Consider the following 25209-nt stretch of genomic DNA (forward strand, 5'->3'; position numbering starts at 1 on the left):
AAACACTGTCTTTTACCTTGAACATATTCCTCTCAAGTCACCCAAGCGCGTGCCAGCATGAAGGGACTCATGGCTTTCATCAAGGAGGTGGCCTTGATGGCTTTCCTTCCGATCCTCTTGATCTCGCAAACCATCTTGCCTGTTGTCCAGGCATGCATGACCAATTCCCAGTTCTGGGTCACCTTCTTTGGCTTCATGCTCCCATCTTACATGCTCATCGTCGCTCACTTTCGCTACCAGCGCGTCAACATGATCAAGAAGCGCTATGGCTTCACGAATGACCTCGGATCCTACAAGGACATGACGCCAGACGAGTCTCAGGCTGTCCTCAAAAACCTCGCGGAATGGGACTTTCCCTTCGTCTTCGAATTTGGTTGGATCTCGGAATTCTTCAAGGTACGTGCTTACTGCAGAGTTCACGGGTGCATTCCCTTCAATCGCATGCATAAACTTTCGCTTGTCCCTACCTCCCGTGCAAGCTTATTTGGAATATTCCCCGAGATCGATGCATCTGCAATCTTCCTCCTTTCTCCGAGTCACCCACCTTCACGTGATCTTTTCCTTCTCCCTTATGTCTGGCTATCACCCTGTTGTACTTCATCATCTCGATTGATGACACTTACATTTCTCCAATCGCATCTCGAGTCCAGAATGTTAGCCGAGGAATTTCCTCTTTCACTATTCTCTGGCCTCTCCGAGCTTCTCCTTGGATCTCGCTCTCCCCGAAATCCTTAGCAAGCTCATGCACATTCCCGGGCATCTCATCCATGCACTTACACATCTCATCGTCTTCCGACCAATCAAAGCTTTGCTGACACCCGACTTCACAGACTGCAACTGCGCCCTGCCTATCCAAGGTCATCGTCAATTCTGGCCACTTCACGAGCACGGACCAGATGATCAGCCACGGTAGACAGCAAGAAACCGTCTGTCTCATGACACAGATGCAGGTTCAGCCCTTACATTCGAGAGAGCATGCTCTATCCATTGCGCGTATCAATGAGCATCATAGCATGTATGGTAGCGTGATTAATAGCGATACCGTGCTATGGCTGTCCTGGTATGTCAATATACCACATACCGCCTAACTCGACCCGATGTGTGGCTGCTGACCTAATGCCTTGTTGCAGGATGTGGATGCTTGGCCCCGTTCAATGGATCAATCTTATCGGCTGGCGTAAGCTTCAGGACTTCGAGGTCCACGCCATGTTCATCTATTGGCGCGAGATGTCGGTTATGATGGGCTGCAAATGGGTCCCCAATACATTGGCTGAGCTAGAAAACTTCCGTCAGGTAGTTCTAACCCCTTACACTCCGTCACCAAGGATGTGGCTGACAGGTACTCACAGATTTTTGCTGCCAAGGAGCAAAAATTCAGCCACTGGAATTGCACATTCTCCGATGCTATGCTGGACTCTATCTTGTTCTCGATTCCCGGTTTCCTCAAGCCTGCTGGTCGGAAATGCATTGTCGCTGTCTTCGACGAGGATGTACGTCGTTGCAACGGGTGAGTCGTCTCTTCGTTTTGGTTCAGTTGAGTGCGGTCTGATCCTTCTATAGGTACGAGGACGAGTTCTCTCCTCGCCTCCGAAGCGTCCTCTTCATTGTCCTGAAGGCCTGGGGCTTGTTCCAGCGTTACTTCTGCCTGCCTCGTATGTCTCCTCGCGTCCTGACAGCGACCACCAACGCCAACGGTACCGTCAACTTCCCGGAATACACGTATCCAGCGACGCCCTACTACGTCAAACAGACTCTCATGAACCAATATGGTCCCTTTGCCATTCTCAATCGTCTCCGTGGGTTGCCGATCCCTGCTCCTCAGTTCGGTAGCAACGGCGTCACCTGGGAGTCCGTTGGTGCGAAGCAGGAAAACATTGACCGTCAACTTATCGCTGAAACTCGTGTCTTGCTCAAGTACTCGGAACTCACGAAAAACCCTTGGGGGTTCCGCCCTAACATCAACTTCCAGTACAAGTCTATCGCCGTCGATCCGCAGATGGGTCCCGGCTACGGCTCCCCCTCGAACGCCTACAAGCCCGATGCGCTCGTACGCTTGTGAATCTTCTCAGACAAATCCATTCGCAAGGTTCATTAGCACTTACAGCATGCTCGATCACACTTCAGCTCAGTCACGGTCTCACTTCACGAAACTTCTTTTCCATGCTTCGGAGCAACCTCGCGTCATCGAATCATCCGGTCACCATGGGTCCTCATCTTTGTCGACTCCTCACTTCACACCACATTCGATGTCGGACAGGCTCTTTCACACTGTATTAATATATTGTTTATCGACTCATTTCCAGTTCCACCCCATAGCATATCTTACTTACCGATTCTTTCCGCACATGGCATGGGACCCGAAGAAAACATCAACTAGTCGGAAGTGGCAGTATCAGTCATGACCCATACTCAGCTAGTTGTGTTCTGTTTTCCAGCTTCAATAAGTTCTCAACAATCCCGCTCGAACACCACGCCGGTCTTATGGCAGGCGAAGGTGGAGGAAAGGCACCTGTGCTTTGGGCGAGATCTGTAGCTAATTCGGGCACCTCCCACCATGATTCGTCGTGGCGTTTTTTCATATGATGCACTAGAGCAGTCTTCATAGGCAACAAATACACATGGTTCTCGCATACTTAGTCGACATGCTGCATTGATTGTCGTGCCTCTGAGAAGTCCACCAATTGAGAGTAAACGTTTGACAGGCTGAGGGTAGACTTTGAGTGTCATTGCTGTGGGAACCACTCCAGTAATTCCTTTCGAGGCAAGCACGATCTAGGGCCAACAGACGACCTCTTTACCTCCACGAAGCAAGTCCGACCTTGTGCTCCATCATGCTTACATTTTCCACTCCCTCACGGAAGTCACGGATGCAGTAATCAGTTACTATTGAAATGAGGAGAGACTACTCTGGAGTCTGCCTAACATACATCATCCGCCAGAAGAGCGGGACGCATTCCACACGTGTTGGATGCTTCTTCCTGGGGCCCGGCAAAAGATTGAGCGAATGACCCCAACACAAATTCAGACTGACAGGCAAGTATAGGCTCCAAAGTCTCAACTTCATATCCTTTCAAGAGCTGACAGCCAGTGCGACAGGCACCTATTGTCCTTTGCCCTCTTCCGGCAGAAGGAGGCGCAAGACTACCGCAACCGTATACGAGACCCTGAAAATATGCACCAATTCTGTTCCCTCGCCGACGATGCGGGCTTTCCCCTCTGGATGGCTGGCTAGGAAGCCTCTAGAGGACGAGAAGGGCACCATCTCCTTGACCCTGAGATCTTCGATCGATCGAGTCCTTCCAGTCCGCGCACCAAATGGCAAAGCTAGAGAGAAGCTTACGCATTTAGAAGGGTCTGTTGCTTGCAGGCTGCATGGATCTGATCTTGCAGTCCGCGATGTTCAATTCATTCCGGGAGACCGAGACGTTGCATACATGTGCTTCATCTGTGGACTGAAAGTTTAAATTTGACGAGAAGCTGGGCACGGCTATCCCCGCAATTTAACGTCCCTTCCAGCAGCTTGCAAGTTGCATTAGAAGGGCAAGGTGGCCTGCCCCACAAAGTCTTCTTTGACAAGCCTAAGGTAGATCTGCGAGCCTTTCGGTCGAAGAGGAACAGCACGCCTTCCCATTCATGTCCACCCCAACATCCCGTTTGGCGGGGTACTCTAGAACGATGCACACTCGCCTCCACTTTCTCCGGATTCCAAAAGTACCTTACAACCTGAGAGTAGAGTACGATGAAAGCACATGCCCAGGAGATCCATTCAGATGAACCCTTTGGAAAATAATACATCTGAACAAGACACTTCTCTCTTTCTGCCGAGTCTGGGTGGGAGTGGCTCGTTTTTTGCCCTGTTCTTGCCCCAATTCAGTTTCGGTGCAACGGACGCACCTAATCATGGCCCCACCAATCGACGATGACCTGCGGGATTCGTAGGTCAAGTCTAGCCCTGAAGGTTTTTGCCCCTCGAGCCCCGAGCCCCTCCTCTGGCTCATGTGGGGTTGACTGACAGATGTGACGTTGAATAGAGAGCGTATAAGAGAAACAACTCTACATCATTTCCTGCGGACCTCCTCATCACTGAAACATTTAATCTACAAGGTCAAATACCTCAATCAGCGAATACCACCCACAAAGATCATCTCGTCCTAACGACTATATACGTCTACAATGTCTCACGACATCCCAGAGAAGCAATGGGCTCAGGTCATTGAGAAGACCGGAGGACCTGTCGACTATAAGCAGATTCCAGGCGAGTCAAGACACTTCATTAAGCTGACCAGAACGCTGACAAAATTCCAGTTCAGAAGCCCGGCCCTGATGAAGTTCTAGTCAACATCAAATACTCTGGTGTTTGCCATACCGATCTGCATGCCGTCAACGGTGACTGGCCATTACCAACAAAGCTCCCTCTCGTTGGAGGTCACGAAGGGGCTGGTGTCATTGTAGCAAAGGGTGAATTGGTTCAGGACGTTGAAGTCGGTGACCACGCTGGTGTCAAGGTAAAATTCACACCCTATATAGTATCCAACCTCGAAACTAACATGCAACCATAGTGGCTGAACGGCTCCTGCTTGGCCTGTGACTTCTGCCAGACCGGAGACGAACCTCTTTGCGCGAAAGCTCTTCTCTCCGGATACACAGTCGACGGAACCTTCCAACAGTACGCCATTGCCAAAGCTGCACACGTGGCACGTATACCAAAAGATGTTCCCCTTGATGCCATCGCTCCTATTCTTTGTGCAGGTATCACTGTCTACAAGGGATTGAAGGAGTCAAACGCTCGGCCCGGGCAGACGGTCGCCATTGTTGGTGCCGGAGGAGGTCTTGGTTCTCTCGCCTGCCAGTATGCCAAGGCTATGGGTCTCCAGGTGATCGGTATCGACACTGGCGACGAGAAGGAGGCGATGGTCAAGAAGCTCGGCGCCCACTCCTTCGTTGACTTTGCCAAATCTTCAAACGTCGTCAAAGATGTGCAAGCTGCTACCGAGGATGGGCTTGGGCCCCACGCAGTCATCTTGGTGGCTGTCAACGAGAAGCCATTCCAGCAAGCCACGGAATACCTCCGACCTCGCGGGACAGTCATTGCTATCGGTCTACCAGCTGGTGCATACCTCCGTGCACCTGTCTTTGAGACTGTCATTGGTGTGAAGACGATCAAGGGATCTTATGTTGGAAACCGCAAGGACACCAGCGAGGCCATTGACTTCTTCCGCCGTGGCCTCATCAATGCACCATTTAAGGTTATTGGCATGAGCGAGCTTCAGAAGGTTTACGACATGATGCACGAGGGCAAGATTGCTGGTCGCTACGTGGTGGATACCAGCAAATAAAGCATGGCAGCAGGCTATTTGAATCCTGAGAGCAACCTCTGAGAACAAGCTGCAAATATGTCACCTCTGATGCAAGAATTGTCTGGCGATGTATGTAGGATTGTCAGTGTCTTATCTTCAATGTAGATATTAGAACCGAAGCCAACCCATTCGGTCAAGAAAAATCATCCATATGCCCATAATATAACAACTGCTACCCTTCCGGAGCTCTAGCTCCCAACGTCACCGAAATCGTAATCTGAACCTGAGGGAAACAGACGTAAAAGCCCTCCCTCCCAATGAAGGAATTACCTACCCGGTGGAGCAGAATGGTCACCACCACCACGCGGAAAGAGAAGCACGCGAAGCAATCCCTTTGCAAATCCAACCAAAAGAAACCGCCACGGCCGAGCGAGGTCAGACATGTAGCCGCCGATCAAAATATACAGTAGGCCCCTCAGGCCGTTCATTCCCACGAAAGGAGACGCCACGATCGGAATCAGTTCTCTCGCTGGCCCCTTCCACTTAGCGTTTCACGACTTTCTGCCCGTCAAGGAAGTTGCACAATGTAGATAGATAAGGGGATTTCTCAAGGGCGTGGGGGGATTCAGGTGTGGGATGGGGTTTGGAATGCAAGGAATGCATGTACACAGCACGGAAGGAAGGACTAGTCACACCAGACACCATGATGATGTTCCACTCCTGAGATACCTCTCAAACGCGCTCCCCACACGCAACCGTTCACAAGGATCTGCGGCAGGAAAGACTCAAGCATTGACGTTTTGATTTGATTTGATTTGATTCGGATCCGAGCGCATGAAAATGCCCAGCTCAATCACCGCCCGTAACAACAACCATCACACTCTCCCCGCCGCACCCACACCTCCCCCTCAGACCTCCGCGATCTCCCTCAGCCGCCTGATCGTACTCCTCGTAGCCGCCGCCGCGGGCGTCCTGTACCCAAGAAACCCCCCACGTCAGCTTCCACTGCCTATTTACAAACCTGAACCAACAACCTCTCCGGGCCAACCAGATCAGAGAGCGGGGAATTGAAGGGGCCACTCACGACACCGTCCACGCGCCGCCCGCGACGGTCTTCTTGCAGCTCCGGCAGCTCCAGATGCCGACGCTGTGTCTCTTGACCGTCGTCTTGCCGCAAAAGGTGCACGTGTAGCGGGCGTGCTGGCTGATTTCCATCTTCTTGACCTGTTTGCGGAGCGAGGCGCCGTATCTGCGGTCCCGGTCTTGTTAGATGGGTTTCCGGTGGGACGGGTTTGGTTGGGGAGGGGGAGGGAGGATGTAGATAGAGACCTTGTGCCGTATTTTCCCGTGACGCCGACCTCTGTGCGATAGTATTAGTGTTTGGCAGTGGGGAGAGAGGGGAAGTGATGGCTTTACTCTTCGTGCGTTTCGTCATGGTTGCGGCTTGTTCGTTTGTAGGTAGATGGGGAGGGTTGGTTGTTCGAGGTGATGGTGCCGGTGTTCGCTGTGGGAAAGAATCGTCGTGGATGAGGACTCGCCTAGATTGCCTGATGGGATTTAGCGTAGATGAGCGTGGCGCTAAAAGATTACTTGGCACTCCTCCCCTAAAGTACTTTACTTACTTTTCGAGGAGCTAGAGACCGGTTCAGAGAGAGCTTGCAGAGCACACACACCGATGAAGCCTACAAAAGCGCTATTGGCGCGGTCTGTATGGAAAGGTGGACAATCAATCCCTTCGCTTTAAACGCAAAAGCTTCTAGCTAATTCCTTCTGCAGGTCCCAACATCGTCCCGTAAGTCAAGTCTCCAAAAGACAGACAGCCAATGCCTCCCCAGCGATTCCCATTCCTCCTTCCCCACCTCGACCTGGCTCCCATCGACAAAACCACCCCTCCATCATCCAACCACTAACCCTTCCACCCTCCCCACCCACAGCCTCCCCATCATCAAGTCCAAACCCGGCGAGCGGACCCCCCCAATCAAAACGCAAGCGCGCGCCGCGACCATACTGCCCAACTTCGTCGGGCTCAAGTTCCAGGTGCACAACGGGAAGATCTACCATGACGTGACCATCACGGAGGAGATGGTGGGACATAAGCTTGGGGAGTTTTCGCCGTGAGTGTGCTGTTTTGGGTCTCGTTTTGGAGGGTAGGGGGTTGGATAAGGAAGGGAGGGAGGCTGGGGGCGAGGCGGGTGGAGAGGAGAGGAGAGGGAAGGAGAGGAGAGGAAGTTGTTGAAGAGAGGGTTAACGGTTTGCGTTGTGTATAGGACGAGGCAGCCATTCCGGTACACACAGACGAAGAATAGATGATTGGATATTATGATCGAGGATGGAGGCGTAAGGGGGTTAGGTCAGGATCATGGGTATGTCGCAATGGGGATTCATTGTTATTCGCGGCCAGCAAAGGCGATAGATCAGGCGCGGTCCCGTGCATCATCCACAGGACAGGACTAAGCAGGACGGCAAGGACGGCGGAGCTTGTGGTTCCTTGAACAGCTTGCTTGTGCATCGATCGAATGAACCTGCTCGATGACTCATTGAATGGATGGGACAGAAATCGATCGTTACCGGTGACAGTTCTGGGACTCTCGGCGAAGACCATGCGATTGGCCATGGCATTTGCAAAGATACCCCATACAACTATTGGGAGAGCGAAGGATGGAACCAGTTCTTGGCCTGGCCTATCGCTGTCGAGATCAATGCCGATAGCGAGTGAGGACGGTGCCAGCAGTCACGCTTGCAATTGCTGAGCTTGAGGCTTTTTTTCTCCGTCAAAATCTATGATCCTTGAGCGGGCAAAGCTATAAACGCAAGGGGCTAAATCCTACGATGTCTGCTAGCCCATCTGGTAATCTACTCGGTCTCTGAGCTCCCACGTATATATTGAAGCAACGTTTTAGGCCCTAGCATTCCGCCAGAACATATGCTTTCAGGGTGGGAGCGGAGGCGTTGTGATATATATAATCGTGCCTCCTCCCTTGATTCTCCATCTATAAGACATGCATGTTAGACATGGACCCCAGCCTACGTTGCATCACCACCACCACCACCACCAAATTGATTAGAGTCCGCCAATTCCGTGAAAATCGCATAGCCAGCCATTCCCACTTCCACGGACGACGGCCGGCACAGTCGTAAAACTCGTGGCTGTAGATTACCAGCTCTACCTCTTATCAAAGAGTCAGAGACGAACCGAGTAACATTCCGCGTGCCAACCAAAAGACCTTAACCTGGCAATACGGCAGATAGCCCAAAGAAAGCAGATGAGAGCGTTGCAGTCCGTGAACCCCCACAGCCGTTATCACAAATAATGCCTCGCTTGCATGTGGCCAAGTCAGCACCCTACCTGTACATGTAGTCAGACCGTTGGGCTGGAGAAACCCATCCGCGCCTTGCTTGCGATCCGCCAGGCTAGTAACCGGAGTAGAATGCTGCACAGCTTGCTGTATATTACTGCTGAATCTGATAGACGACAGATCGGCCAGCTAGACTTCCCATGCGAAACAGCATGTCTGTTCTCGATCGATGCTTCGTCAAGGTGCGTAGGGTAGGTGATCAGGCCGCCGGGCATCGCAAAAGGTCGGTCTGTCTTCTCACTTGATACGGTCATCCGAGGGTGAGATGAGATCTGTTGATTCCCGATCTCAAGTCCTGAGCCAGCTCTCGAGATTTGCTGACCGCTGGCTGTTGGGGAGATTTCGACATGTGGGGTTCCAATGTCCTAGGGTCAGACGGCCTGCTTGAGCATGTGTTGTTGGCTGACATGGTAAAGTCTTAGAGGATTTGCCCGTCCTCAATATTTCAGAGTCCATAGGAGAGTGAGAAAGGCGATGAGAGAAGAGAATAAGGAACCTTGAGGTCTTGTAGGCTTGTGGGTGGTGATGGATGTCTTTTGATCGCCGAGATCGCCCTCCTTCAGCCTTCGGGTACGAGTAACTTTCCCACGGGGCGAACCGCCGCTAGTTCGGTGCGGGATCAACTTTGGCGGTTCTGGGGAAGATGACTGTTCACACAATTCAGAGTTTCTGGAGTTTTGCATTGTATTCCTTGTTCCTATTTCGACGCCAACTTGACCCGTCAACCATGTTAGACATCACAGACTTCATCGCCGAGCGTGGTGGTGATCCCGAGCGGATTCGGGAGTCGCAGCGAAGACGAGGCGAGCCAGTAGAGATCGTGGACGAGATTATTCAGATGTTTGAGGATCACAGGAAGACCAATTACGGCGTCACAAAGATCGGCAGCAAAGTCAACGACACCCAAAAGGAGATTGGCAAGAAAAAGAAGGCGAAGGAGGATGCGGAGGACCTTTTGAAGCAGAAAGAAGCTTTGCAGAAAGAGAAAGCTGCCCAGGAAGCATCGGCCGCAGAGAAGCTGCAGGCGCTTCATCTGAAGGCCAAGACGGTGGGAAACTATGTGCACGAGTCGGTGCCTATTAGCAATGACGAGGTTCGTTTTTCCAGAGCACTGCCAAGAGTAACATTAACCTGCGCAGGCGAATAATAAGGTGGAAAAGGAATGGGCGCCTGAGGGTTTTCAGAAACAAAAAAAGGATTGCTTGTCACATCACGAGGTTCTGTACCGCTTGGACGGCTACGATCCAGAAAGAGGCGTTAAGATTGTGGGACATCGAGGCTACTGTCTGACAGGCTACGGCCTCTTCCTGAACCTGGCACTGGTCAACTATGGCTTGGAGTACCTATTCAGCAAAGGTTTTACGCCCAACCAGCCTCCCTTTTTTATGAACCGAGAAGCCATGGCCAAGACGGCGCAGCTGTCACAGTTTGACGAAGAGCTTTACAAAGTAACCGACGACGGCACGGAAAAGACCGACAAGTACCTGATTGCAACCTCCGAGCAGCCACTCTCCGCCCTTCACGAGAGCGAATGGCTGACAGAGAAGGATCTACCCATCAAGTACGCAGGCTACAGCACATGCTTCCGCAAAGAAGCTGGTTCGCACGGTCGCGATGCATGGGGACTTTTCAGAGTGCATCAATTCGAAAAGATCGAACAATTCATTTTCTGCAAACCCGAAAACTCATGGGAGCACCTAGAAGAAATGCTGGCAAATTCCGAAGGTTTCTACCAATCGTTGGGCCTTTCGTACAGGGTCGTTGCAATAGTCTCCGGCGCTTTGAACAATGCTGCCGCAAAGAAATTTGACCTGGAATCCTGGTTCCCATTTCAGAGTGAGTACAAGGAGCTCGTTTCTTGTTCGAATTGCACAGATTACCAGACGAGGGAGCTTGAGATACGGTATGGCGCCAAATCACAAACAAGCAGCAAAAAGACATACGCACACGCTCTTGTAAGTTCAGTACATCATCATTATTCCCGGAGGTTGCTAACGTCGAGAGTAGAATGCTACGCTCTGTGCTACTGAGCGTACTCTTTGCTGCGTGCTAGAAAATTATCAAACCGAACATGGTATCAACGTACCTGAGGTTCTGCGCAAATACATTCCCGGCCAGCCCGAATTCCTGCCATACACGAAAGAGCTCCCGAAGGACTCGATTTCAGCGAGAGGTGCAAAACAATCAACTTCGGCAGAGCTGCCGGTAAGATGAAGGATCTGCAAGTGGCTCAGAAGGATCCCTGAAGTAATCGATGGGCAGCACAGCTAGACAGGCTGGCCGCTACAGAATCTACTGGAAGTAGGGTTGTTGGAACATCATGGCCTGGAGTCAGTGAATGGGCATGAGGACTCTCGCAAGCCGTGGCGTTATCGGGTCGGCTCAAGGACGATAGAATAGATACTCAAAGCTCAATCCGCTTTCAAGCATGACAGATACTGACCCTAAATCGAGACACAATACTTTTGACTCGCAGTGTCTTTATCGTTCAGGTTTGCTCTTACGCTGCAAGTTCCCCCCTGGAAAGACCGGCTCCTGCGTACCGTAATAAAAGACGACCAAGCCATGCATCGACCAAGAGTCTGGGAGCGGACCCGAACAATCATCCTCAAGCAAGGTGCCGAAAAGGGTACTTTCAGCAGCGATCGAACTCCCTGAAGCATTGACAAGAGCAGCACCGCTGACGAAGTATTTCCGTACTTGAGCGCTTTCCCTGAAGCAATTCGAAGCACGATAAACAGGTTTTTCCAATGGTGCAGCTTGATGCCCAAAATCGAAGTGGAAAAACATGTGTTCAGCTTGGCAGCCCCCCAACCCTAATCTAAGCGAGGATGACATGCTCTAGTACGCACAGATCCATCCTTCCGAACCATTTTTTGGTGAATCTGTGCAATACTTGGAAATCGCCTAGAGATGGGATGCTCCTGCACCGAACCGGGCTCCCGGACCTTTACAGTACCGTACTGGAATCCAATCTTCGTTGGGCCATCATTTGGTATGATTCTCGTCGTCGAGAAAAGGCATTCCGAGGCATTGATACCCAACAAGACGTGCGATACAGCGCCATTTTAGTTGTCACTTGATGACTTCTCCCCCTCGCTGTCATCCTACTGGTCGTCGAAGGCCCAGAATCATGTCTGGCCTCACCGCCGCGAACAAATTAAACGGTTTTCTTCCAACAAGTGCAGTAATAAGGCTCCTGGACGGGAGAGGGACGGCGCATATTATGGTAAGTAGTCCGGGCGCAAGTGGATTATGCAGGTCTCTTATCGCTAGCTTTCCTACTTGGGTGGCGGCCGAGTTGGAGACCCCCAAACCCCACCAATGAAAAATGTCGAGAGATGCCCCCCAGTGTTTCGGGCTAATGCAAGCACCCTTGCAGATCCCTCGGCTGTACTCTATCAGTCTGAGCATCATCATCTTCCAAGCGGGGTCATTTTGTCTCAGTGTCGAATTGTGAAATATAAAATGTGATGAGTCGGCTCTCATCAGGTAAAAGCAGTGTTACTCTTGATATCAAAGAGATGGCTCAATAAGTGGTGAAGAGAATAGAAACAGTAATAACGCTCACTGGCTCACGCAGGGCAGCGCCACCGGATTACTAAATGGCTAAAAGTTGGCATTGGACTTTCCCCTCCCCCATTCGCGTTAATTCTCCGAAGATCAGCGCAGCACCGGCGCTCACACCCACAAAACAAAGTCATGGCGCAGAGCAACAACGATGTTGCAGATGGCTTTGATTGCTCCTCTTGCAAGTTTGGCCAATAGATTAGGTTTCGGGAGTGCGGTGGACCTGCGCAAAGGTGAAGTTGGGGGATCTTCAATGGAGAATATGTCTAGTCCTGCATCAACGGTAACGATACCGCCAGCGATGGGCTCGAGACCGAGACGATCCGAGCAGGAAATGCCAGACCAAGTGCCCGGTGGCTGGGAGAAAGGAGGGGAAGACTCCGTAATGGAAGCCACCCATCTATCATATGATGAATTTGCATTGACGATTGTCTGAGCGGCCTCTCTGTGATAGGAAGAAAGTGAGCGAGCATCTCCGATACGACGGCTTCCTGCCTAAACGATGGCAACTTGCATTAATATGTATGCAGTCGAAGACGTTTTTGACAAGCATATATATTATCGAGGACGACATGAGAGGTGAGAAGATCTGCAAAACGAAAAGAGAGAAATGCTGGGCAGGTGAGAGTAAGATGATGATGATGATGACAAACGTAGGTTCTGCGCAATCAGACTGGTGGAAGCGGCTGGATTATTCTAGCAAAAGGAAAGCCAGACAAGTATATAATGGACCAGACCAGACGTCCTGTGGTTCTGATTTCATTCGTCTTGAGTCATCGCAACGGTCTTACATATCTATTTGTGTACAGCAGGATTGGTCTGCAGTGAAAGGAAAGAGAAAGGGCAATTGTTTGCAGGTTTTATGTACTGCCAAGGCATCCATACATAAATAAACATCGCACGATTTTGCCTTGCCGATGGAGAGCCTCAACGTGTAATATCCACCAATTAATTCCAACCGAAAATCCCCAAAGTTTGGAACCTTTGCCTATCACTTCGTAACGGGCAATTCAGCTTCAGGCAAAGACTCATCGCAGCTTCAGGTCAGGAGTGCCGAGGGCCAGTGAAGAGAGACTCTGTTCGGAAGAGAACATTCGACAACCTCCAATCAGCGGTCTGGGATCTTAGCTCCACAACCTTGTTGTGCCTGAGCAGAATACGCTAGTAAAACTAGCTTTCATTACAAATTAAAATACCACAGGGATTCGCCTGCCACTTCTTTCTTATTACTACCCTTCTTGCACTCCCTTTTCCCGCTCCTCTCTCCTACATCACTTGAATATCAGTATTCACCATACAATCGTTGTCGCACAGTACAGTCAATCATTTCTACCTCATTTGGATCTTGGCCAGCATAGATCCATACCTCAAGATCACTTAGATCCTACAGAAATCCTCCGACCGACCATATGTCTAGAGAGAGCAGCAGTCAAATTCCTCCTCCCTCTCTCCTCCTTCGACATTGCCACGCTATACGACCGAGATCGACTGCCTCAATTGACAGCCTTCGACCGGACCGGGGACGACATCCTCCACAAGCCTGTACATAACATCCTGAGCCTTTCGATGCACGCGACTGCGCACCATGTACCACTATTCTGTCCCTCCGCAGGGATATGTCCGCTATAACTACAATACGTCAGCAACAACCTCGCCCTCAGGATCGCCTCAACCCATTCCGCACTACTCTTACTGGGTACCACCGCAGTATCAATCACCAACCACATCACCAAAGTCTACAAAGCGACATTCGCGCAAACAAAGCTACACCTACCCACAAGGCCCAGGAGGATGGCACTCTCCAGCAGGATACCCATCCCAAAGCTATTACGCTACCAGGCCAGACTACCAGTCGCCACCGGTATACCAGGACCATGTGAGTAGAGACAATTTCGAACGAAGCAAACCAAAAGCTCGCCGCTTTTCAAACACTGGCATCCATGGTGGTGGCAACACCGACGGCCCAAGGCGCCACGCCTCCACGCGGTCGCAGAAACAGCCTATCATCAATGATACGTCTGACGAAGCAGATGAGCCTACATTCACGTACATCAGGCCACAAGCCAGCCGCTACAAAGAAGAAAAGTACTACAAGCCAAAGCCCAAAGCTAACAATCACTTCTTCTTCAACCAGGTGCCTGCTCAAGAGAAAGCCTCTGACTCACAAAAGACACGAGCGCGCCGGCCATCGGAGTCTAGACCGTCGACGGCAAAACCAGCAAAAGCGGCGCCGCCACCACGCGAGGCAACAGCAGCTGATGCAGCCAAACACCGAATACCTGCTGGGTATTCGCTGAAAAACTGGGATCCCACTGAGTCACCGGTCCTGCTACTTGGGAGCGTCTTTGATGCTAATTCGCTCGGTAAATGGATCTATGACTGGACCGTTTTCCACCATGGACCACAAACACCGATGTCTGAGGTAGCGGGCGATCTCTGGTTGCTGCTCATCAAGCTAGCCTGCAAGATGAAGAGAGCTGATGAATGTTTGCCACGAGTCAGGTATTCTGATAACCGGGAAACAATCAAGGATTTCCTGGCGGGTGGCGACCGACTATGGGCGCGCTTCAAGAAACTTCTGAAGATCTGCGAAGACTACATGTGGAAGGTGGCGAGGAAGGAAGGAGCGAAAGGATCTGTGAAAATGGGGAAAAACAGCGGCTGCGAGTTTGTCGATTCCATCTTCGGAAGAGACAGGGAACTGGAGGAAACGGAGAGCCTGATGCAAGGTATCAGGCTATGGAATATGCGTTTTGACGCAAACTGCGAGGAGATCTTACGCCGTCCGTCGGCCGCCTAGAGCACACCAGAGTCTTTCCTGATGACTCATCGTTGCGTTATCCTTTTCTTTTGGAGGATATCTACTACATTGCTCTGGCGCCTTGCAGCACTTTACGCGAAGATACCCTTGCATTTCGTTGGGAAGGAACGTTTACCAGCGAAGCATTGCAATGGTGCAGTCCTTCAACTTTTAATGTACAAATATTGGGCCTCATCCTGTTTCCTCTTCAGCATCATTGGGCGCGTTGGTTCTCATGAGTCACTGACGCTCGTCAGCATAGGTAGATCGAGCTTGAGTCACACACATTGGAGACAATTTGCCTTGGACTGCAAAGTCTGTATCTACATCTATATCCAAAACATATTTACCTTCTCAGCCTGGTCCCCTTCTGCTCGTACGTGCCAGCTTCTCCCCAATAATGATTACAATACAATACATACTCGTCAAATACCAGCACCACCATCATCCGCCTGTCCCACACATATCCATCCCCTGAAACCCAGTCATCCTCAAAATTCTACCAGCTGACCACTAAATTGTGCCTCAAACATCACACCATCAGCCGCCCTTGTCATCCTTTCCCCCTAAAACATAGAACGCTCCAGCCCTACCCTGCCACGAGCCCATGCCCCCCAGGGAATGTACATTACCGCTCTAATATCTGACTACAACATTTCTGCATAATCTGCTTCTTTTACCCGCACTCGGCTTCCCCCTCCATCCCATTCGCCAACCGGCCGCACCAGAAATGTAGATCCTTCCCTCATGTCCCCTAGGCCCAAATGTCCACCCACGGGCTGCCGGATCCTTCGCTTCGTCTCACATCTCTGCCGGTCCAATCCGACCAGGTACAGTAACATCCATTGGTCCCCCCACCGGAGCTTCCAAGAACTTTTCAAGTCAAGGAACGAAAACCCCCAACCTGCATCGGCCGTTGCTTCCACAGACGTTCCAGCGCGTAAAGGCCGCTTCCGATTGGGCGTGCAGTGTGCGCCGCAGAGGAAGAATTAGTTGAAAGGAGGGTTGGGTTCATGCAGGATTGGGATGACCTGCATCGAGTCAGCACGGTGGGACCCCTTGGTAAGTTGGTGGAGGAGGCAGAGGTGCATTACGCTTACGTATCCGTGCGCTTTCTCGGTGAGGTGATGCTTTTTTGGGGGAAGCTGGAACGGCTAGACTTTTGAGTGCATGTACCGTTGTAGGATTCTGAGTCGGGGCATGCAGGGTAATGACTGCGATGGAGCATCAGTATCGGGCGAGAGTGGAGGTTGCTTATTTCAAGTTTTCTTTTTTCCATCTCGCTGGCTGGCAGGGTCGACCAATCCGCGTTACATCTCAGCCTCAAACGGTCGACAACATGCTACATCCGGAGTCCGATACCTTGACTCCAATCCATTCATGCAGTGGATGAGTCCGACGAAGTGGAATGGTGGGGGAGGCGCGATGCCGATCTGGCCTATGGTTCGCGTTCTTTCTTTTCTCACCACACCACCATCATCCTTACGAACGATTCTACTGGTGATGTGATAGTGATGGCAATACTTTGCTGCCTGCCAACTTATCTTATCACAGCTGTAGCCGCCATGTGGCATGCGCCATGCATTGTTTGTTTTTTCTCCTTAGGGCGGTTGTGGCTTGTCTCCTCACAGGCGCTTACTGGACTCGGATTGCGCTACCTGATACAGTAAACGCACTACATTTGTTTCATGTTGTTCCAGCTCGACCACTTCATGTCTAGCTGCTCAGCCTCAGTGCTACTCGATGCTCCTCGCCGGCGATACTGCAAACGCAAAGGTGGAATACAGCGCGAAGAGCGGCCTGTTACCTTCACAGTCTGCTCTGTCGTGGGCGTCAATCCCGAAATTTGAGACAACGACTCAGAGAGGAGCGTTCTTGGGGGTCAGCTTCAAGAGTTCAACCTTACAGTGGAATCTCTTGATCGTTTTGATGCGTCTCAACTTCTACAACGTGCGAGCGCGACTTGAGGGTGGTCTATCCTTAATTTTCAGCACCTTACGATTGGTTTACGCCGAGTCCTTGCGCCCCAAAGACATCCTCGTATGGCTATATGGAGGAGACATACGATGTTGAAAATGCACTTGAACCAAGCTATCAACCATAGAGGCAGAGTGGAGGTACTGTCACGCAATCTTGGTCACTAATGTACAACTGCAACTACCACAATTTTACCTGACGTCTTGAGTATGGCCTACATAGTGTGGCACGGGTTCCAGGCAGCAGCACATACAGTAGCTGGCAGCTCAGTGATGCCCAAGTGGTTCTCTCTGTGCAGAATTTCCTAACAAAGGGTTCTCAACCCTGCACTGTATGGTTATTTACACTGTATTTCCCCAAGGCTCAGAACCATTAGATGTCTTTTGGCTCTATGGATCTTGTCCGAGGAGAAAGAGAAGATCTTTCCGATGGATTCTTTGCCCGGAGTTCGAATACAGGTGCACAAGGCTGCATGGATCTACATATGCATGGAGGAGTTTTCTAGCTGCAGATACACTGGCTGACATAATTTAAATGGGCTGCGAGGCTGCTTTTGGGTATTCATGAAAGCCCTGTTGGGTACGCTCAGCCTCGAACAATCAGCCTTGCACTATCATCATGTCAAGCTCACGACCTTCAACAAGCGCAGCGCTGATGGTTTGAGCCTCTTTCCTCTTTCCTCTTTCTTCTGTACACAGTACGGTCACAAAATCTCATCGTCCCAGAGGTCGCGGTCCAATGCAACGGCATGTCCACTGTTGGGAAGGTCCCCTCAAGCGATGCTCCAATAAACGGTCGCTAGATCCTTCCCCCCATGGCTGCAATCAGCCCAATCACCATTGCAGCCACCGTCCAGGACCTTTGGGACAAAGCTGTCGAGGCTATGAAAGAGAAGGACAAGCAGAATATCTGCAAGACCGTTGCCCGTTATGCTGCAATCGAAAAGCTTTACTTCCGACAGTTATCATCGGTCGACAAGATGCTAGAGGATTCGATCGTCGCTACCTATGCTTCGATACTGCGGTTCTTCTTCAAGTGCCGCAGACACTTCGACCTTGGACTTGCTCGGCGAGTCGCAAAGTACGTAAATTTGGGAGTAAAGTCTTCCTGTTTGGTAGCGAATCAGGGTCACATGCCATCTTTCGGAAGCAGATAGCTCCGCTGTTTTCCAGGACTGCCTTTTTACGGCAGTCCATAGATTCTCTGCTCCCTTTTGTAGGAGTGTCACACAGCTACCGGAAACCTTGGTCAATAAACATCTTGACAGGATTGCAGAAAATGACAAAAGGGTTTCAGAGCTAACCAGGATCGTTGACGCTGAACGGTCGCAATTGAGCCATACCCAGCAACTATCAGCGAGAGACCGAATCGACCATCTAGTCCATGATTTCGGAGAGCTGCGAACGGAGTCCACATATTCTGCATCTAAACTCGAAGCGCTGCTCACATACTTCAAGGAGCCCAGAGTTCGCACCATGAACCAAGTCTCAGCCTTGTCAGAAAGCCTTGTCGAGAGTAGGAACGAGTCTCATTCGAAAGAGGAGCGCCTAGCAATTCCGAAATGGCTTTCAAACGTTCAGTACAAAAAGCACCACCAGACCCTGTCTATATAGCCCATCCACTGGCGCCTTGCGTGTAAAATGTCTTGGCAGAACATCCAAAATGCCATACCTTTGCAACGCATTAACTTTTTAATAATAAGCTTTACAGTAAAATGATCTGCTGTGAAGTTTGATATCTGCTTGAGAAGAACAATTGTGAAACTATAAACTTTTTCGTGGGTGTCCTCGTTGTTGAGTTGCGATAGGTTATAAGAAGGGACTTTTGGATGTTCGGGCAGAACCCCTGAATTTTACACGCTGCCAGCCGATGGGATAGGTTTACTAGAAGGTACTGGATCATGGCTGCTGAATAAGCGTCAATTCGCCCAGTGGAGAGATTCTAGCTTGTCCTCAGTCTGGTGGCTTCATAGCATACGTAGGTACTCTACCTCGTGATCGACTTTGTGGCCAAACTCCTAACATCCAATAGCCGGATCGGGAAAGACATGTCTGGTGTAAGCCACTTCAGCAGAGCTATGTGTTTCCTCCTACAAAGACAAGGGCAACGGTCGTCCAGCAGCTTCTAACCGAGATTTCGGCTTGTGAAAATGCTGCTCCTGTTGTCTACTTTTACTGCCAGAGGAATACAGCAGAGCCCCAGCGTTCAGAACCCGCAGAAGTGTTGCGAGCTGTTCTCAAGCAAATCGTGTGCTACAAAGCTCATTGGGAGTCCGCATCGGCGACCGCCGAAGGAAAGAAACTGATAACGATGTGTCCGATATTGAGCCCCTCGATATAGCAGAAACAACCCAGAACATCATTGATGCTGTTGCAGAAACGCTGGTGACCATAGTCATTGACGCTCGGGATGAATGTCATTCCGGCCAAAGACACGAGCTGCTCGGGGCGCTGGAGGTTCTGTTGGATAAGTCGGCTCACCTTGTGAAGGTCCTCGTATCCAGTCGAGACGATGTCGACATAGTCCTAAGGCTGCAAAAGCACCCAAATATCTACATCAACATCGATGACAACAAGGATGATATCCACAGATTTATAGAGTTCGAAATCCGGAAAGCACAGTATGATAGGAGACTGCTGAAGGGACTAGTCTCCCCACATAACACGACACAAGTTTCTCTGGGTAAGTCTGCAAATCGAGAGCCTGTGTGACAGTCGCCGTATCAAAATTGAAGGCGACCTGGTGGATGAGCTTGCCCGACTCCCCCGATCCCTTGCTGGCATGTATTCTTTGATCCTGGAAGACATCGGTGCAATTGAGCAGCGTGGTAGTACTCTTGCGGAGACATTCTTCAAATGGCTTCTCTGCGCCGATGACGCAAGATCCCGTGTCACCATCGCAGCATGCTCAGGGACAATATCAAGTATCGAAGTCTTTCCATTCCAGATATTTTGGATGTCTGCTCCACCTTGGTAGTATACGACGAATCGCTGGACAGATTTCGATTCGCACATTTGTCAGTCCGGGAGTCTCTCGAGTCTCAACCGGGCTACACTACGTTTGAAGCAAATAGGTCTGTTGTGGAGAGATCATTGCAGACAGTGACCTGTCATCAGCCATCTGGTGACCCTTTCTGGTCCTATGCGATTCTTTATTGGATTTTCCACTACCATAGACTCGGAGAACAACTTCGGAAGGAAGTCTTTGAGCTTCATGGCAAGCGCTTCCTCTTCAACGGCGCCACCAGCGCTGGAAGTAGTGATGCCTTCAATACATGGGTAACCGAGGCATATAGGCTTAATCATGGTTTGCTTGAGTCAGAGTCGCTTCCTTCACAATCAGAGTTAATTTACTCGCCGTCTGAGTTAGCTCGCTCAACACTTCAAGATATCCGGATGCGAATTGACTACTTGTACAGCCAAAAAAAATGTTCGAAGCCCTGTTTACCTAGCTTCCCACAGAAGTCTGAATACCGAGGTTTACCCGGCTACCTGTAGGCTTCCCACCAAAACTGGTGGGGAATTTTTGCTGGGAAGCCTACAGGTAGCCGGGTAAACCTCGGTATTCAGACTTCTGACACTCCGGCTTTGGGTGGCTAGAGGTTCTCGACCACTTTGAGGCGAACCAGAGCACCAACGACTTTGACGGTCGCTCTACAAAACTGATGTCGTTGGCCATACATTATGGTCAGACTTCAGTAGTGCGATGGCTGTTTGACCGAAAATTTTGCCCCACGGATGAGCACCTCGAGCTGGCTTTGGCTTTGGAGCAGACAGAAATCATTCAAACCTTTTGGGACTTGAATACTCTATCCCTCAGCTCGTTGGCAAATGGTGAGGAGATCTTGGTTCTCGCTGTCCGCTTTGGTTCCAAGGATATATACCGGGATCTGATCAAGAAGGGAGCGAACATAAATTGTCGAGACCGAAATGGACGGACGCTCCTGTATCATGCAGTATGGAGTTCTAGGGGTAATAGCGAGATCATTGAAGACTTGCTTCTGACAGGGATAGATTCCATAGAACAGGACAATGCCGGAAGAACACCACTTTCGCTCTGGATCTGGGACCGTTATAGGCCCACCTCCGGTTCAAGGCTCACAGGCCAATTCTTCAAGTATCCAGCAATTGAAGATGGTAAGGACGTGCTGCGGCGTCTATTACAGTCACCTTTTTATCATACTGCGTGCTTGCTCCTTCACTATGGGCTCGACTTAGTTTTGGAAGATGTGGATATGCGTGCGGAGTGGACGCAATTGCTGATGCTTCCCGGTCTTGGGAGTGAAATATCGGATTTGGGGGATGTGATTCTACAACAGTAACGGTGTTAAAAGTTCAGCTTGATGACTCTCGTGTCTATGGTGTATGTAGTTCAGAACTGTGATAGGCTATTGTACATGATTACATCTGATCTATTCGCAAAACACGATACGTGCAATTGGGAGATATCTTATCCTGAAGCTCTGCGGACGCATGCAAAGAATGATCAAGAGCTGATGTTGGCTCTTCATTTGACCAATTACTTAGCGTATGCAAAACCCATTTCCTCCCTTGACCTTCCTTAGGTCCTGGCGCGACGGATTGACCCAGAATTTTATTCGCAACTCACCATGTCAAGGAAGGTTAACTCGTACATACACTTTTGCTTGACACACATAATGCTCAGGAAGTTATGAAAATGTGTAGGGATAGATGAGGTACTCGTATTCTCTAGCCGAGTGGCTTGCTGAGTGGCTGGTTGAGCGACTAGCTGAGTGATTGGCTGAGTGACTGGCTGAGTGATTGGCTGAGTGGCTAACTAAGTGGCTAACTAAGTAGTTGACTGAGTGGCTAGCTAAATAACCGACTAAATGACTAGCGATCTCGTCCATCGAGCCATCTTATCGTCAAAAGAGAGTAGATCGAATTCTTCAAGTGCTTGTAGCTCCATAGAAGTCATGCGGGATTTTTCATCTGATCAAGCCTCATTATTAGGTTTTTGGTACAGGCTTTGCATAAACGTCTAAAATAACGCCTAAATATCCTATGGAGTGAGACCAGGTGTTGCTACCATTTGTTAGTGGAATCAATATAATATAACTCATAAATGTGATGTGGTATAAAGATGTTGATTAATCTATGTGCCTGCAGGGCAGATAAATGCGGAGAGAGGCGCGCTGAGGCCTGATTAGGAAGGTATACCGAGTGTGGAGCTTGTATAACTTTATCAATCTAAGCAGGATTATATTTAAATTTCTAAAAACCATATTTTACGCTCTCTTAACTTTATTTTGAGATTGCAAATCCTACTTTTAGTAGATTGTCAATTCTAGTGAATACGAGTAAGTAGGCGACCTGCTTGAATGCCAAGCTTTGTAATCAAATTTCCAATTGACAACTTCGCATCTCCAAGAGAGCGAGAGCGAACCCTTTCAGCCTCCCCTAATCTCTTAGCTGTTTATATAAATAAAGGGGACGAATTGTATCCATTGAATCCTCCATCCCCATCTTCCTACTCGCCCTTCTTCTTTTCAATAAATACCACATACGCATTTCCTGTATACACATACCTCCAACCATGACCTCTCCCAAGCCCATTCTCGTGCTTGGTGGTACCGGCAAGCAGGGTGGCAAAGTCATCGACACAATCCTAGCCTCCGACTCCAAAGCCAACTTTACCATCCTCGCTCTCACCCGGAATCCTAACTCTCCCTCCGCTAAAGCCCTCGCGGCCAAATCCACCATCATAAAACTGGTCAAGGGCGACCTCGACGATACTCCCAACGTCTTCAAAGCCGCTCTCGAGGTTTCGGATGGTCAACCCATCTGGGGCGTTTTCAGCGTCCTGCAAGCTGTTCAGGATGGGGCTACACAGGAACGCGAGACCAAGCAGGGGAAAGCTGTGGTGGATCAAGCTATCGCCCACAACGTCCAGATCTTCGTCTACACCTCTGTCGACCGAGGCGGAGAACACCCAACCTATGTGCCTCATTTCATTAGCAAACACGACATCGAGATCTACCTTAAAGCCAGAGCTGCCGACGCCAGAATGCAATACACCATCCTCCGCCCCGTCGCCTTCATGGACGGCTTGGCCCCCAACTTCATAGGCAAAGTCCTCGCCACATGGATCAAAACCAGCCTCAAGCCCTCCAAACGTCTTGCTTACGTCGCTACATCAGACATTGGCTTTTTCGGTGGTCAGGCTTTCCTGCAGCCCGATAGCCCGGAGTATAAGAACAAAGCCATCAGCTTGGCAGGGGATGAGTTGACGTTCGCGCAGTTGAGCCAGATTTTTAAAGAGAGGATGGGGTACGAGATACCGACTACGTTTGAATTTTTGGCGAAATTCATCAAGTGGATGCTTAAGGAAATGAACGTCATGTTTCAGTGGTTCGATGAGGAAGGATACAATGTGGATATACCGAAGCTGAGGAGGATGCATCCCGGATTGAAGGATTTTGGGACCTGGTTAGAGACTGAGAGTGGGTTTCCGAAGAAGAAGTAACGAAAGGGTCCACCACAGGATGATTGCTGGGTCCTACGGGACCTTTCAAGGGGTTGTCTTCAGAGAATTCTTAGCTAGCTTAGGGTTTTGACTTAAGCGAGGTCAGATGTAAACATAGGGCTCCCAGATCACGACATCCGTGCATGTACCTTCCCTTAGCAATTCCAACATCATAACACTCCAAGCAGGCACTAAGCTCTGAAAGTACACATTTGTTGGGTAGCATGATGTTCTTACCAATCCCCCATGTCCGAAGGCCGAGCCGATGATATGATCACAAAGCATGCAACAACTGCGCCTTGATATATAAAAGGTAGCCAGGCAATCGTCTTTCATACATTGAGCGGTCACTGAACCCCCATTTGCCGATCACGCAATACCCTTTCCCTCAACCCTACGGTTCATGCACCCCACCACCCGTCTCTCCTCCATCGTCTCCCACTCCAGCACCATGTCCAGCAAAACCATCGCCATCATCGCCGGCGTCGGCCCAGGCGTAAGTTCCCCCCTGACCTCGTCCCTCCACTCCTCCTTCTCCCCCAAATCGACGCTGATATCGGGAAAAACGATCGTAGACCGGCGCAGCCATCGCCCGCAAATTCGCCTCCGCCTACCCCGTCGCTCTCCTCTCCCGCAATCCCGACACCTACATCCCCATCGTCGACGCCATCAACAGCTCCGGCGGTAAAGCGATCGGGATATCGACCGATGTCTCGGACTCGAAGAGCGTCAAAGGCATGGTGGAGAAGGTGAAGCACGAATACGGAAACGACGTCAAGTGCGCGGCGGCGATCTTCAACGCCAGTGGGGCATTTGTTCGAAAGCCCTTCCTGGAGCTGACGGAAGAGGTGTTGGATGCGAGTTATGCCGGGAGCGTGTGAGTTGCATCCACATGCTCTCTCTCTCTCTCTCTCTCTCTTCTCTCTCTCTCTCTCTCTCCCCCCTACAGCCGGCATGGCACACTACACGCAAACGACGCGAAAAGATCCCCCATTGCCACATCTTTACGGGTGAAAAATTCCAACATCTGACACTCGTCTCCCATCCACAGCAAAGGATCCTTCCTCTTCTCCCAAGCCACCCTCCCCCTCCTCCTCGCCGCCACCACCCCCTCCACATCCACACCCACACCCCCCCACCCCCCGACCCTCATCTTCACCGGCGCCACCGCCTCCGTCAAAAGCTCCGCCCTCTTCGCCGCCTTCGCCACCATGAAGTACGCCCTGCGCGCCCTGGCGCAGTCGCTCGCGCGCGAGTTCGGCCCCCAGGGCGTGCACGTCGCGCACGCCGTCATCGACGGCGTGATCAACGTCCCCCGCACGCAGGCGTACGGGTTGCCGGCGGAGGCCAAGATCGATCCGCGCGCGATTGCGGACGCGTATTGGCACCTGCATACGCAGCCGAAGACGAGCTTTACGTGGGAGATTGATATCAGGCCGGGTGTGGAGAAGTGGTGAGGGAAGGGGGAAAAATGAGATTGTGTTTCTGTGGTGGTGGTATGACTATGGCAAGGAGCTATGCTGAGGCAGAAGCTTGATCGTGAACAGAAGCTATTGACCCTTTTCGAGATGGCGGAGGGCGATGTTGCAGCGGTGAAGAGCCTCCACCTCTTTCCGTCAGATTCAATCGTTTGCCTCACTCAAGGAGCACAACTGGATCCATTGATGAACCTCGTGTCTGCCGTTTCCCGACGAGCCAGACCAAGTTTTGCCAAAATTGGCGC

General features: G+C 50.7%; 9 protein-coding genes across 9 annotated transcripts; 8 read left to right on the forward strand and 1 right to left on the reverse strand.

Annotated features, from left to right (window-relative positions):
• Positions 1-57: 57 nt before the first annotated feature.
• Positions 58-2059, forward strand: HO133_006980 (uncharacterized protein; the record flags this gene model as incomplete). Its single annotated transcript, XM_037297876.1, has 5 exons — positions 58-396; positions 831-1060; positions 1131-1293; positions 1350-1507; positions 1561-2059. 5 exons carry the CDS (start codon positions 58-60, stop codon positions 2057-2059), a joined length of 1389 nt encoding a protein of 462 aa, XP_037156511.1.
• A 2114-nt stretch (positions 2060-4173) lies between these two features.
• On the forward strand, positions 4174-5336 carry HO133_006981 (uncharacterized protein; the record flags this gene model as incomplete). The annotated part of the gene is made up of 3 exons (XM_037297877.1): positions 4174-4255; positions 4306-4505; positions 4560-5336. The coding sequence occupies 3 exons, from the start codon at positions 4174-4176 to the stop codon at positions 5334-5336; spliced, it is 1059 nt and encodes a 352-aa protein (XP_037156512.1).
• Positions 5337-6377: 1041 nt separating this feature from the next.
• HO133_006982 (uncharacterized protein) lies at positions 6378-6732 on the reverse strand (the record flags this gene model as incomplete). The annotated part of the gene is made up of 3 exons (XM_037297878.1): positions 6378-6546; positions 6627-6657; positions 6714-6732. 3 exons carry the CDS (start codon positions 6730-6732, stop codon positions 6378-6380), a joined length of 219 nt encoding a protein of 72 aa, XP_037156513.1.
• A 240-nt stretch (positions 6733-6972) lies between these two features.
• On the forward strand, positions 6973-7415 carry HO133_006983 (uncharacterized protein; the record flags this gene model as incomplete). Its single annotated transcript, XM_037297879.1, has 3 exons — positions 6973-7015; positions 7074-7089; positions 7232-7415. 3 exons carry the CDS (start codon positions 6973-6975, stop codon positions 7413-7415), a joined length of 243 nt encoding a protein of 80 aa, XP_037156514.1.
• Positions 7416-9380: 1965 nt separating this feature from the next.
• Positions 9381-10867, forward strand: HO133_006984 (uncharacterized protein; the record flags this gene model as incomplete). The annotated part of the gene is made up of 3 exons (XM_037297880.1): positions 9381-9746; positions 9793-10608; positions 10661-10867. The coding sequence occupies 3 exons, from the start codon at positions 9381-9383 to the stop codon at positions 10865-10867; spliced, it is 1389 nt and encodes a 462-aa protein (XP_037156515.1).
• A 2941-nt stretch (positions 10868-13808) lies between these two features.
• On the forward strand, positions 13809-15023 carry HO133_006985 (uncharacterized protein; the record flags this gene model as incomplete). Its single annotated transcript, XM_037297881.1, has 2 exons — positions 13809-14099; positions 14358-15023. The coding sequence occupies 2 exons, from the start codon at positions 13809-13811 to the stop codon at positions 15021-15023; spliced, it is 957 nt and encodes a 318-aa protein (XP_037156516.1).
• A 2791-nt stretch (positions 15024-17814) lies between these two features.
• HO133_006986 (uncharacterized protein) lies at positions 17815-21321 on the forward strand (the record flags this gene model as incomplete). Its single annotated transcript, XM_037297882.1, has 6 exons — positions 17815-18080; positions 18220-18603; positions 19219-19682; positions 19735-19923; positions 19977-20278; positions 20602-21321. 6 exons carry the CDS (start codon positions 17815-17817, stop codon positions 21319-21321), a joined length of 2325 nt encoding a protein of 774 aa, XP_037156517.1.
• Positions 21322-22556: 1235 nt separating this feature from the next.
• On the forward strand, positions 22557-23486 carry HO133_006987 (uncharacterized protein; the record flags this gene model as incomplete). Its single annotated transcript, XM_037297883.1, has 1 exon — positions 22557-23486. One exon carries the CDS (start codon positions 22557-22559, stop codon positions 23484-23486), a length of 930 nt encoding a protein of 309 aa, XP_037156518.1.
• A 451-nt stretch (positions 23487-23937) lies between these two features.
• On the forward strand, positions 23938-24943 carry HO133_006988 (uncharacterized protein; the record flags this gene model as incomplete). Its single annotated transcript, XM_037297884.1, has 3 exons — positions 23938-23982; positions 24062-24363; positions 24538-24943. 3 exons carry the CDS (start codon positions 23938-23940, stop codon positions 24941-24943), a joined length of 753 nt encoding a protein of 250 aa, XP_037156519.1.
• Positions 24944-25209: the final 266 nt, after the last annotated feature.

This window comes from Letharia lupina (assembly GCF_014066315.1).
Source record: "Letharia lupina isolate WasteWater1 chromosome Unknown contig_3, whole genome shotgun sequence".
NCBI lineage: Eukaryota > Fungi > Ascomycota > Lecanoromycetes > Lecanorales > Parmeliaceae > Letharia > Letharia lupina.